The sequence below is a fragment of the Notothenia coriiceps genome, unplaced genomic scaffold (genome assembly GCF_000735185.1).
Source record: "Notothenia coriiceps isolate Sejong01 unplaced genomic scaffold, NC01 NC01_scaffold00038227, whole genome shotgun sequence".
NCBI lineage: Eukaryota > Metazoa > Chordata > Actinopteri > Perciformes > Nototheniidae > Notothenia > Notothenia coriiceps.
The window spans coordinates 45,735-59,835 of NW_011370928.1; the positions used below are offsets into that span (position 1 = coordinate 45,735).

General features: G+C 38.8%; 1 protein-coding gene across 5 annotated transcripts in view; it reads right to left on the bottom strand.

Moving 5' to 3' along the window:
• The window catches only part of fcho1 (FCH and mu domain containing endocytic adaptor 1), a 48,306-nt gene that overhangs the window by 18,132 nt on the left and 16,073 nt on the right, over positions 1–14,101 (bottom strand). For all 5 annotated transcript variants that reach the window (XM_010797667.1, XM_010797668.1, XM_010797665.1 and 2 more), the window contains exons 3-7: positions 6,786–6,877; positions 3,592–3,666; positions 2,076–2,217; positions 1,655–1,807; positions 225–329 (exon numbers count right to left, since the gene is read on the bottom strand). In XM_010797667.1, the coding sequence (XP_010795969.1) occupies positions 225–329; positions 1,655–1,807; positions 2,076–2,217; positions 3,592–3,666; positions 6,786–6,877 (567 nt within the window). The remainder of the gene's footprint in view (positions 1–224; positions 330–1,654; positions 1,808–2,075; positions 2,218–3,591; positions 3,667–6,785; positions 6,878–14,101) is intronic.

Below are 14,101 nucleotides of genomic sequence, written 5' to 3' on the forward strand. Positions count from 1 at the left end.
GTTTAGGAGTCGGGGGTTGAGGTTTCCATTTTTGGGAAGGCATTTTAGGATAATACATGAAAGGATAAGATGGAGTTCTTGTGTTGGGGAGAGGTTACAGAGAGGGTGAGTCAGAAGATAAAGAGAGATAAAGCCTGAGAGACGGAGAAACACATCAAAACACCAAAGCAGGGGGGAGAGAGAGAAAAAGTGGCCCCCCCGGCCCAGCTGGTGTCAGAGCTGACCTGCGAAGACTCGCTCATCTTCTGCTCAAACTCTCCTCCCACGCGATTGTACTTTTCGATGCACAGCCCGAATGACTCAGCTGCTTTCTTAGACTTCAGCTCCGCCTAGTGAGGAAGGAAAGGAAAGGGTGAGGAAAACCTTTAGCTAAAGAGTCTCATTCACAGACCTGACATCAAACTGAAAAGCTCAGTGAGTGACTGAGAACAATCTCTTCCTCACCATTTAACTACTTCATTCAGTATTCAGTTTGTACATCAAAAACAAAACAAGTGACAGCCATAAAACAGGAACTTTTGTCTCATAATTGGAAAACAAAAAACAAAGGTAAGATGGATTTAGGGTCACAAGACAGACACTAATAACACGACGTCCCAGAGCCTACTGAGGAAAATCGATGCACTGAACACGAGGAGTAGCTTTTGGACTATGCACACAATGTCACATCATCTCCTAATGTTCTAATTATCAAATGTAAGACTAGCTCACTTATACTGGTAGTGAAATGGTTTTGCATACCAAAGCAATAACATAGATTATTATTACGAATGAGGACCATAAGTAGACTGAGCACCAGAAAAGTTTACAAGAGAACCTTAAGTTGGGAGTGTTTTGCCAAACTACTTTTGTCAAGGCTTTTTTGAATAATATTTGAATTATAACAGGGCCATAGCTTGCACTAACAAATAACAGCAATCACTAATACAGGCCAGATTGAAATAAACCTTGAGTGCTCAAACTACGGCTCCAATGGTACATTTAATATACATTTATTTCCCATAGTTTCATCGGTACAACAAGAGAAATGAATACTCACTTAATACTCTGATCGATGTTAAATTACTGCCAAAAATCTGAATTTTTTTCACTTTGTTTAATGAATCGGTCCACCCAAACTACAATATAATAGAGTCAAAAGATTTAGTAGGGACTATTTCTCAGTACTGAAAGTAAACTAACTCACACTCCTGCATTAGGATAAATGTTTGTGCTTGTTTTTGCTGCTTCACAAAGACTAAAGATACCACACCTGAGCGTCAAAACACTGTTATAGTACAGAGTGCAAAACAGCTTTCCTTCATCTGGGCACATCCTTTAGCTGATTTGAACACAAAATAAAGAACAGTAAGCATGGTGATTCCTCACAATTCTATTCTTAGACTTTTAAGTCTGATAATTATCCCGTGTAACTGCCACAGGCTTAGAGTTGCTGCTGTTAACTTGTTTTCAAATCACTTTCATTGCACCGGGAGGTTGCGGAAAATCAGAGCCTGCTATTTTTAAGACCTAAACCAATACAACCCAAAATAACTGCATGTCTCTTGACACAAGTTAGTGAGATAATTTTTATTTTTTCAACCAACCCTTTAACCTTCCTCTAAAGGACACTTCTATACCGTTAGAAATCTGAAAATATAGAGTGATGGCTAACTTTCTCCTGTTCTTTCTGTGGAGCTCCCTCCTTCCTGAGCCGGTCCAGCTCCAAACACTTGGCGTGGTAACCCTCCTTTGATTTCTGAAGGTGGCCGCTCTGAACCTGCAGCGCCTGCACCGCCTCCACTGTCCCCACCATCTCCTCCTTTGTCTGGTTGGCACACACACGCACACACAAAACAAAACAAATGGACATCCTGTACATATCATCATTGTACTTTTGGGAATATACAGCAATTACTGTGAAGGGAGGAGACGGTAATGAGATTTTCTGTTCGATTAATTAGATCAGGATGAGGGAGGCTCGATGAAGGGCACACAATGACAAAATATAGTCTATCTTCACAGAAACACACACAGGCACAAAGAAGAAAATCATCCAGTTTTCAGGATAGTGTCAAGCTATCCCAGGCCCATACCTTGCGGTGAATTTTGACCTGCTCATCTCCGTACTTGTTGATGTCCCGGATGAGATCATTCATCTTCTTCATCAGCTCGAGGTGGCAGAGGGCCAGTTTGTCTGAAGAGACCCTGAACACATCCCACATGGGAGCAAAAGTCCTAGGAAAAATGTACAGAAGCATCAATGACACTGCTAGGTCAAAACTCTCTTCATTTAAAGTGGACCTATCATGCTATATTTGAATAATATAGTGTAGGACCATACCTATATAAGGCATATTTATACTTTTTATTTTTCAAAATACCAAACAGATCATGCATTTTAGCCATTCCTCATTTCGCTCAATTTAACACTGTCTTTGCATGGGCTGATTCTGTGAGAACAGCACCATCTACAGGCCTGGCATATGTACTACAGCGTCTCCAGCGCTTTCGAACGGCAATGTCCGTGGCTGTCTCCTCCTGATTGGTGGAGTTGGCCCAATAGCCGTAGCGTCACTTCTGTGACGTCACAGAAGTGTTCAAATCTGGATCAGTCTGTATCAGATCCGTTGCAGCCCCTTTTTTTAGAGATTTGGGTATGGAGGAAAATAGAGAGGGTTGTGTTTTCTGACACTTGGTGAGTTCCCTGGAACACCGGGGACACATATTCATGTATAAAAGACGTACAAAAGTGCATTTTACATGATAGGTCACCTTTAAGATTAAGTGCCTCTGGTTACAAGAGAACTGCTTCCCTCAATCAGAAGTATCCTTACATGTATTTTTGCTCATACAATACAAATGTTTCAACATTATGATACAACTACAACTGCACGCGGTCATACAACATGACTTAGAAAACAAATGTTTCAACAGGAAAAAAAACAATTCGATTAAGCCTATTTTGATCAAAATTGAGCAATTTGCGAAGACATTTCGAGTCCAATTTAGTAGGAGGAAAATTCATGAGGTGTGATTTATTAAGAGTTTTAACATTTAAAAAGTTTTCTTTATCGGTATTGTGAGGGGTGTGGACTGAGCACTGAAACTGAATTTTAATTCCAGTACGATTACCAAAAACGTTCATATTGAGCTGTCAAAAACATGTTTGTGTTTATGCAGGACTCTCGTCATTCAGCCAGGAGCAGTTTAATTAATTAATCAGCCTTTGATGTCTAAATGTGCTCTTTGATGGTTTATATGCCATCACCTTTTAATAAATTAGTTGGCTCTATTTGTTGTTTAATCCAAATACTCGGTACTAGATATATACATCGACTTTGTATAAGGAAACCTGTCGTAAAATAGAAAACATACTGTATGTATGAAACCATATAGTCTAAATAGTGGAGAGGGCATTATTTCACAGTATGAACATTTGGTGATGCAGATGGTACTCATTCATATCTCATATGCAGCCATATGACCATTAAATGTATAATTACAGTAACGAACACTTTCCAACAGTATGAATTTAACCGTAGGGGATAAGGATGAGTTGCATTGAAGGAATTGCATGAATATGCATTGAGTTTTTAAAGTGTTACTCACCCCAGTGGACTTCCGTTGCCGGCCATCTTGGCCAGTTTGCTCATAGATTTGGAATAAGTCTCCTCAATAGCAGTACTGCAATAACAAACACACAGATTATTATTAGAGGAGAAACTGGTACAATAGCTTTTATATAAAACCTGTATGTTTCCATTTGTGTGTGTCTGTGCTTTTATGTTTTTGTGTATCTGTACTAGAATTGCAGGTAACACGACAGGAAGAGTAATGTTTTGTGTATTCTTTAAGATTTAAACTCTTCTAAATACCTTTTAGTCTGGTGAAAGTAATGTACTCAAATAGCACTTCCTCACTCTGCTAATGGCCTCATATATTATACTGTTATCTAGAGCTTCGTTCGGCCCAAGCTCTGGGCAGCCACAATAAGAGGCAGCCAGATGAAGAATCATTTCCATCAGAGTTGGGTAAATGTTGTAATAAGCCACATCTAAATGATGAATGGACTTGTTTTGAAAGTGAAGGGCACACAATGACAATATAGTCTATCTTCACAGAATGTAATAACCATATGTAGACCCTGAGGAGAAAGAAGGAAGCAGCATTGATCCAAATATCCTGAGGGTGATCACAACAACCTGCTCCTGAGATTCACAAACAAACAGACTATAGATCTAGGGATGCAGACATTGTGTTAGAAACTCAAGTTGGACCAGGTTGCTTATCAAAACAGGTAAATACATTCTTTATTTGTCCATATAGAAAGGAACACCTGCACACTAACTTAAAATGTGTAATATATATGTAAATATTGTGTTAAAAGCAACTGTTGCAAATGTTATCACTTTAACCTGTGGCTCTAGAAACTGCACACTTCCTGTTCTGTTAGAGAACAGCTGGTGAACACAGTAGATTATTTAGCAGCTAAAGAGCAAGATATTCAAATTCAATTCGATTCAAAGGTTTTATTGTCATATGCTCAGCAGCTACAGTGTAGAAATGGCAATGAATATCTTATGACCTGAGCTCTTCCAACAATCCAACATAAATACAAAAATACAAAATTAAAAAGTAGTGCAAAAAGTCTATATACATGAATATGGGATATGTACAAGGACAGAATATGAAATGAAATAATGTAAATGAAGACTAAATTAAATATGGTATGTAATAAGTATATTGTAATATGTAACTTAAGAGTTGGAAGAGATCAAAAACAGAGCTAAAAGAGAGTGACAATTTGACAAGACAAGTAAGACTCAAAATGAAACACAACACACGATACCCTAAAGCTGTGGTCACAACTTATTCTTGCAGCTCCCGTGAGACAGAAATCAGTTATCTTTTAATTGCAGGATTAAAAAGACAAAGCTGTGATCTCAATCAGATGATCAGTTAGTTTGATCTGTGATAAAAACCTTACTACACGCTGATTTTATTAAGATAAGTATCATTATCTGTTATTAAACTGGTCTATTGGTACAACACCATTGACCCATTCATTGATTTAGGTCTGCAACTAACAAGTAGATATATTACCTTTATTTATTCATTAGAAATTGTCTGAAAATAGAACAAATGTATTATTAAAAAGGAAGACAAAAGCTGTAACTAGAATAATTCATCGATTATCATGATACTGTAGTTAACGATTTATTTAGTTTTGGAGCACTGATTGATAAATATAATTGTTTCAACATTACTTGGAGCCTCATGTCTATTGTGCACCGAACATTATTGGTCCCCCCCATCAAGAAGCAGCAAAACCTTATAAATAAACATAATACCAGAGTGAATGTAGTCTATATAACATGCAGTACATGTGAAGCCTTGACAATGTGGTTGCCCTCGTTGTGGTACTTTAGCTGAGTGTTTCATATGGTGTCCTATATCAAAATGACCTGTAAGACAAGTGGTGAAAGAGAAAGATGGAGGGAATGTATCAAAACAATTGCCTTTCCTCCGTCCTGTGGGATAACGCAGTACACTGGCCCTACTTCATTTCCTCACTGGTGATTTGTTGTCTTCTGCTGTCCGAGCAGATAAGTGAATTTCAAGGCGAGGAATGTGAGCAGGCGCTCTGAATCAGGGTCAGGATCATTCCCCTGGTCTCATAGAGCAGTCTGTTAGCTTCCACAAACTCCTGTGGGAAGCTCATTACGACCCTCAATTCACTCACTGATAACTTCCTAATTAGAGGACAGAGTACTTTATTTAACAAATTACCCACTTTGAGGGGACCAGTTTAATTAGTAGATTGACTGCCCCCCCCCCCCGTAGGTATTGCTGGTTGAGTTGTCAGTTCTCGCTCAGCATTATATAATGATAACAGTGGCAGATTATAACTTGAAACTCTTAGTGATTTTTAAAACAATGGGTTCTTGCCAGCAGATTTCTCAGATAGCAAGCCCAGCTAACTCAGCTAATGTAAGCTTAATGTGTTACTTTCAAAATATGTGTACGTATGACTTTTAAGAGTCTGCAGGCAACTCTTTTAAAAGTATTGTAAAAGCGTCTGTAGTATGCACCTGAGGCAGCATACATGATGTCACACTAAAAACTGGGGCAAAAGCTAACAGCAAAATGTAAGGATTGACATATTTATGATGTATTTCTAGACCATTTTTATTTCTATCCATATTGGTTTGATTTACAGAGCTAGTAAATTGGCTATTTTAAGGATAAGAGGATAAGAGGTACTTTATTGATCCCAAATTGGGACATTTTTGTATCGCAGCAGCATAAAAAACAAAACAAGGCATTGCACACAAGTAGAAATAAAAAAGATAAAAAAAGTTGTTGGTTGTTTTCTCCAAGCCCTCTGTTTTACTGTTAAACCTTAAAGTAAAAAAGGCCATGTTTTTAATTTGGGGACTGATCAACATGATTAGTTGCAATGGAAAATAGAAAATAAACCTCTGAAGCTGGCAGATAATCCAACCTGTAAGGCTTGAATGTGTCAGTGTTTGAGAGATAGTGCTCTTCAAAAGTAGCACAGTAGTGAGGACAGGGGTCAGAGGTCAGAGCGCAGAGGGACGATTGAAGTGGTTTGTTTTTCACAAAGAACGACTTGTTCAAGTTTCTCCAAAATACATTTAATCTCTGTATTTCTCCCAACATTTGCACAGTCCCTCATCTTTCCTTTCAAGTACAGAGTCAAGAAGGAAGAATTTCTCCACCCGAGCCCCGTCACTAACACCACCTCCCACACGCATATTCACAAATACACAAAAACATACCCCTCACGGACAAAGTCGGCAAGCTCCTTGGTTGCCAGCTGGCCGTGCTTCATGTTGTGGTAGAGCACGTCAAAGCCGGCATTTTTCTCCCCCTGCCAAGATAGAAAGAAAACAAACACACCGTCTGTTAGCACCCACACGAGGAACATCAGACCAACATTAGAAAATTAAAGAGACTGGTGTCCGTTCAGCCTCAGATCTCTGCCTCGCAGCGCCTTGCGTTGAAAGACAAAATAACACAAACAGAGACATTGTCAAGTGGAAAAATGGTTGGAAGAAGAAAGTGCATCTATGTAGGAACCCTTAAAAAACGGACAAAAAGATGGCCTTTACGATTACAACAGTACATTGTTCTCATTAGTATTTCTACAAAAGTACAACATTTGTTTATAAATTGACGCTGGTCATGTACGACTGATTTAAACATTAAGAAAGATTTCCAATGGTGGAGTTATCCATAGTATTTATTCAGTACTGTGTCAACATGATCACTTTGTATCCATGCTAATATTAAAAAGTGTTGTTGTGATAAACATCACAAAACTAAAAAGGGACCAATTGTGTCTCTTCTTCCATTCATAAGAGCATTTGACTTAGAGCATTTGGGTATCTTTGAATTTTTTAACTTATCATTCACGGACATCACTTGGTCTTTCAGGAACTGGGATGGACATTTTTCCCAATATTCCGGGCATTTTAAAGATCACCCAATTATTAGATTATTTTAGAAAAATAATAAACGTAATACATTGATGATGAAAAGAACTGTTAGCTGCGGCCACGATTGCTTTTAATAACGGCTTTAATGAACCCCAATACAACATTTTTTTGTTTTTTTGCTGACAAGGTTCAATTACTGCACATGCTGCTGCTCGGGAAATTAACTCCCGGTTTGCTCTACATTTGTTGAGCAATGAGAAAAAACCACAGCGTTGGGTTTTTATTCAGAGAAAAGTTACCTACTTTGCAGCAAAGCAGATTTAACACATTTAATACGACACCTCACACCCCATCATCATCATAATCACACAAACATACACCTGTGTTCACTTCAATCTTCATGATCCTTAAAAGAGCCTGAATGATGCAGCACTGCTACTAATACACCGTGTCGTTTCTTGAGCCTCACATTTCTGAGTCAACAGACGGCCGGGCTGTCTGAGCAGACAGAGACACACAGCTGCTTCTCAGGACCTAAAAATACCATCGCAGGAGGAGAACAGACGAGTTCCCAGGTACCAGGGGAATGGCTGGAATGCCAAGTAGAGGGTCACCCAAAACCACACACAGACACACACACATACCACACACACACTGAGTGATGGTCTACGTGCACAGTGAGCATGCAAAGCAAAGACACGGTCACTGGAGTTTAGACACCCAGCGGTCAGGGAGAGAATTGGTTGTTTTTTGAGGCGTCTCAAGACAGGTTGACGACACATAACTGACAATACTTAGCCAGCTCAGCCACTCAAATCTTCACTTCAGCTTCAGTCATCAGACGTCCACTTTCCCTGAGCCTTTTCCCACAGTAGAGAGATCATATCAATCAGACAAAAGGCGGTGGAGAATTGGACTTTGAACAAACTGTTATCCATTTTGGTTATCATTTATTTGTGTGATTCATTTTTTTTATATTTTAACTTCATGTGCAGTACTAGCCATGAAATTAGAAAGAAAAAAAGTTGACTCATCCCCTAATCGATACATATTTAAATAATCCATTAATCGCTTAAGTAATTTTTAAAGCGATGAAGGTATAATCTGTGGCTCTGGGTTGTAAACTGTGGAGATTTGATCCTATCTTATATTTTTGGGTACATTTCTTTTGAATTTGTTTTTTTGTCCGACAAATCAAACAATTCTTTTTTTTAAATGTCGCTTTAGGCAGAATGTGGACACAACTTCCAGTCTGCGTCTTTTTTCCATAACAAATAGCAAATAACCAGGCTGAAGTCATATTTGCATCTTCTGAGACAAATGTCAGATTTGCTGTAGAGTAAAGGCCAGCTTATTCAAACAACAAACACACGGTACGTTTTTATTGACAGACGTTTTGCTGGGCAAAGATTCTGGCCGGACAACTCTGGGAGTTGAGTCATGTCATGTCAGTATTGTGAGCACCACAAGTTAAATCTTTTCATCATAAGTGTATCAATGTATTTTCCAAAACTTGTCTTTATAATGCCCTTTTATGTTACTATATGCCATTATGTGAATAATACAGATAAGATGTTATTTCTGTCATTGTTGTGTGGCATCTTTTAAAGTTATTTATGTAAACTACATTTATTTTTTCTAACAACTACCGGTACTACCAATGTTGCAGCGTTATTGAAGGCAAGTAACATAACCCTGCAAAAAAACATTGTGATTGAAAATGTAATATAATTGTAAATTAAAATGAATTCAAGTATTCAAGGGTTTTTATCTCATCCACTAAAATATGATATATTTAAATTAGTACACACACACACACACACACACACACACACACACACACACACACACACACACACACACACACACACATATTTCAAAAACAGTCTTTGTTAATGATAAAAGGCAGTACAAATTATTGTTTTATATGAGAAAATGAAAATGATAAGCAGTCTGTGCTCCGAGCGATATGTAGTCACTTTGCTCAAGGAGCATTTCTGGGGTTTAGCAATTTATGTTTACTGTTGCAAATGGTCGAATATTTACTCATAATCTTGCCATGAAACTGCTCACTAAGACTCCATAATCATCATCATAATTTGACATAAAGTAGATACTTATTGTCCAAACACCACGGCCATTTTGTTCAACTTTCAATGTCTTTGTTTTGATGCCCCTAAGTATGCCAGAATTCTCCATCACAAGTGTTTGTCGGATGCTCAAATAGCTTTGTTCAGATCCTCTCCACCCACACCAACGTCAGATTGGGAGACGGGGGTCCAACATTCACACCTATTTCACACCGTCTCTTTTTCTCTCACATTTTGTTTGTATAGCCAAGTGCAAAACTATGAATTTCTTCCAGAAGGGAATATGTGAAAATATCCAAAAAGAGAGTCTCGTATGGCTCATTGAATGGGAACACATGCCTCAGACTGCAGGTGCAACAGAAATGAAACGAGTGTGACCACAGTTACAGGTCCTTCTTCTATAATACAGATCAAGATTAAGAGTACTGTTGATGTTACTGATGGATCAAACCGCTGTGAGTTGGTACTTGTGGATTTTGAGTCATGCCAAACAATCTGAAGCACATTACATGAGAGCTGCCAACCCACGGAAAGTCTTCTTCAAGTGTCTTCAAGTGTCCTAATGTATTCCTCAAGTCTTCAGTGAGTTAAATCCTTCATGTCTGATATATGCAAACCCCCTCTTGGAGATCTCTTCTTCATCAATTAAGTTGACCGTTTTGGTCACGCATGATGGAGGAAATTAGCATGACAATAAGGGGAATTATGGGAGAGGAGAAGAGGAAGGGGGGGNGGGGGGGGCTGGGAGGTGTAAAAGCTGTACAGGGACAACTTTCTCATGAAGACTTTTGAAGACCACTGAGCTGTGGGGGATCTGCAGTAATGTGTGGAGGGGGGATGGTAAGCAGCAGGGAAATTATCATTTTATCTCAGTAAATCAGACGGCAACACTGCTCCCTTAAGTTCCCCCTCCCGTCTTCAATCTGTTTATTATTATGGTGTAAGGGCCATTAAACTTTATGAGGTTTAAAGACAATTGTGCTGACCTTCCTTTTTAAAGAGGAAAAACTAATTGATGCATAACATTGGTGGTAAATTTGACATACAAGCAGTGTCGCTTCAAAAACGCGTAAGAAATGTAATCAGAGGCCTGGTAAAGGTTTTTAAGGAAGAAAACACAAATATATAATGTATACATTAAGACACTGAAAAGGTTGATTCTCTACGTTCCATCAGGTAATTCGGTTTTCTAATCTATTACTGTTAAAGACAGCAACTCCTTTATAGACATCACGTTGCTCTCAAAATATTGCAGAATGCTAAAGAATAAAACCGTTTGAAGGAATAGTTATTGTAGAAGTAGTGTTTGTCCAAGCAAAGCCACTGTTTTTTAAAGTGTTTCTATTAAAAAATATATAAAGTATGTATATACAAAAACATATACTGTGATTTGTCTCTGGGATGTCGTTATCTTTTGGTTTATAAATCCTCCAAAACAAAAGTTGTTAATTTGAAAGAAATGCATACCGTATAATTCAAATGAAGTTGATTTATCTCTCTTCTGATTCTTTTTTGTGAAAATCTTTAAATAATAAATAAAGTTAGCATGTCGATACGATAGCATGATTTGATAGATTGTTACATTGCGATAAAAAAATATTTTCATTTATTTTCAACAAGATATTCTCAATAGGATTTAACTGTCATTTAGAAGTGTCATGATTGATTTGGATCAATGCCAATCTTGCCACCAAAATAAAAACATTTGTTGATCTCCAGCGTCACCTTCCTGCTCAAAGAATGTTTCTGAGGTTCAGGACTGTGTTTGTGACAAGAGACAAAGGATGTTCAAAGTTGTGTTGTATGGATGTTTAAAAACCAACAAGGCCTAAGATTTGATTTTTTTTTGTTGCTGAACAGCACTTATGTCATATCGTTTTTTGATAACTCAAAACTGATTTTATCTGAGCCAACTAGCACATTGTCCACCTCAGTCATCTTTACATTGTGTGTGTGTGTGTGTGTGTGTGTGTGTGTGTGTGTGTGTGTGTGTGTGTGTGTGTGTGTGTGTTTTATGTCTCTCCAGAGTTTTGCTGATCCAACTTGATTCTTCTAATTAGACCCATTTTCAGACTTCCCCTCAGGCTTGTACTAAACTAATTACAGAAAGTGAGAAACCTGGTCTGGACCAAACTGATCGCTGCAGGGTCTGCATCACAGCTGCTTCACTACGACATATAAAAGACCTTCATCTGCATGTTTGCCTTAAATGTCTGAGTTGTGCAGAGCAAGGGATTTCAGTTGAAGTTCCGTCTTGAACTTAAAGAGCATCTTGCAGGTTGTTTTGTTTTCTACATTTATGCTTAAACTTGCTTGAAAATTACAATTAAAAAAGTGAATGTAGGATTTGATATGTTTTACGAGACATAAGGGCAGGAATTCAGAGGGAAAGGAGCAATTTTGAGCTCTGCTCTTAAAAACGGCTTTTTGTTAAGGTCATACGTCAAACGCGTCATATTACATCACAAAGGGTAAACATCTCCGCTCACTGACCGCGGGTATAGTTAGTAGTTGCGTTGAGTAGAGCGGTTGTGTTTTAAGGAGCTGGTATTTTTCGGTAGTTTTACATTGTATTTCACCATTTGTAATCATGGTGCAGTATTGTGTTTGTGCAGGTTGTACAAATACCAGCCTGTCAGGACATCGAGTCCACAGTAAAAAGGACCGGAGCTAGCGTTTGTTCCTGGGTGCGTTGTGCATCCACCTCCCTGCAGCACATACTCTCCACAGCTTTATCAGGAAACCGTATTACTTTTTTACTACACACCTGCTTTCCATCAAGCCATTTACAACGACATATCAACGGAGGCTCCACAACCTTTCTCCGCCAGATCGCCAAGTATCAGCCGTATCTCGCGTCTCTCATCCGGTACACAGCACCGTAGTGTGGAGTTGCATTAGGTAACGCGAGATACGGCTGATACTTGCGCATTAGTTTCTGTTATGGATCAGTATCAACATTCCTGCCAGTAACGTTACTATATTATCAATGCTACTTTAGTTATAGCCAGATATATGATAGCTAACTTCACAATGTTGTGATGTGACGTTAGCTAACATTCTGTAGCTAACGCCGGTCACTCACCAAGATAGCTGCCAAGATGTCACTGTAGTGTATATTTCTGTATATTTTTTGTAAAATCAAGTGTATTCATCATTTTCCTACACATTCATTCACAGGTGTCTTTAACCTGGAAGTTGCTCTTTAACATACTGTTGAAAAACATTTTATCCACAAAATCTGTCTCTGTTAAAGCTGAAGGTCTAGCACCAAGGAGGCCAACAACTGTCCACAATTTCATTTTGCTTTCTTGTTGTGCTATGAACACAATAGCCATTTGCTGAATAATAGATGATTGACAGCTGTCTCTTTTACCCAGACATCAGCAGGAACTCCTCCCGCACTTGACTGGACGCACACATTTCTCCTCAATTATCCACCAAAAATCTGATTTGAAATACATTTGAGGCATAAAATGAACAGACTGAAAATAACAGTGCGTATATTCTACCTCTGAGAACACACAGAGAGTGAGGAGCAGACCAGTGTGAAACAAGCACAAGCATAAGCATATCAAAATCTAATTAGCAAACAGGCTTCACATCTCTTACCGCATCTCCAGGGAATAAACGGTGGATTTCCAAGAAACCTGCTCGACAGGTTTACCAATTTGTTATGGAAGGGCAGTGTGATTGTGCTACAGTAAATCGGCTGACTGCAGCAGAGAAGCTGGTGATGCTTGTCATATAATAACCGATTTATTTGGATGAAAAACTTGAATCTTTCATCCTCAGAAAATGACACTTTGTCCCTGCAGTATTCTGGTGCTGCAGAATACATTGATGTCAGCAATACGACAAGTTAGTTTATCTAAACCCTCAAGTACATTCACTAAAGTACTCTTTTCAAGCACCAGTGTTTCCCCTATATATAAATAGTGGCGGCGCAGCGCCACTGCTGAAATATGAGCGCCGCTGCTAGGGGCGCCAGCCAGGTACCTTTACTTTATTTTTTTCTTAAAATAATAATAAGTGGTGACCCTTTTTCATTTTTGATTGTTTGTTATGTGTATTTGTAGTATTTGTGTTACTGTATGTTCAATAAAGGTGTATTTTTGCTAAATCTTGAGACATTGCCACTGTATGTACTAGGCAGGGCCGATTTCTGGCATACAGGCGGTCGCCTAGGGCGCCAGATCTGGGGGGCGCTGCGCTGGTAGCTCTGGGAGGTGAAAAACATTTTTGACCGTTGGCGCTCATCCAAATGTTCGGCCTTGATGTAACAACATTCATAATTAAGTAAATGTAACACCCCTTTCACCCCGGTTACAAGTTTAATTTGCCCTGTACGATGGGCGCTGTAAGTGATGAAAGTGGGGGATGTTGGCTTATCAGGCGCCCGCAGCTCACAGTCAAAGTGCGAGCGAGCGGAAGATGAGTAAGGACCACAAATATGTAAACCTCCTTTATAATTATTAGGATAAATAACAACAGGTTTGAAATCATTCCAATGTATACTATAGACAATAGAGATTGCCCTGAAAAATGCGCGCGGACGAAATGGCA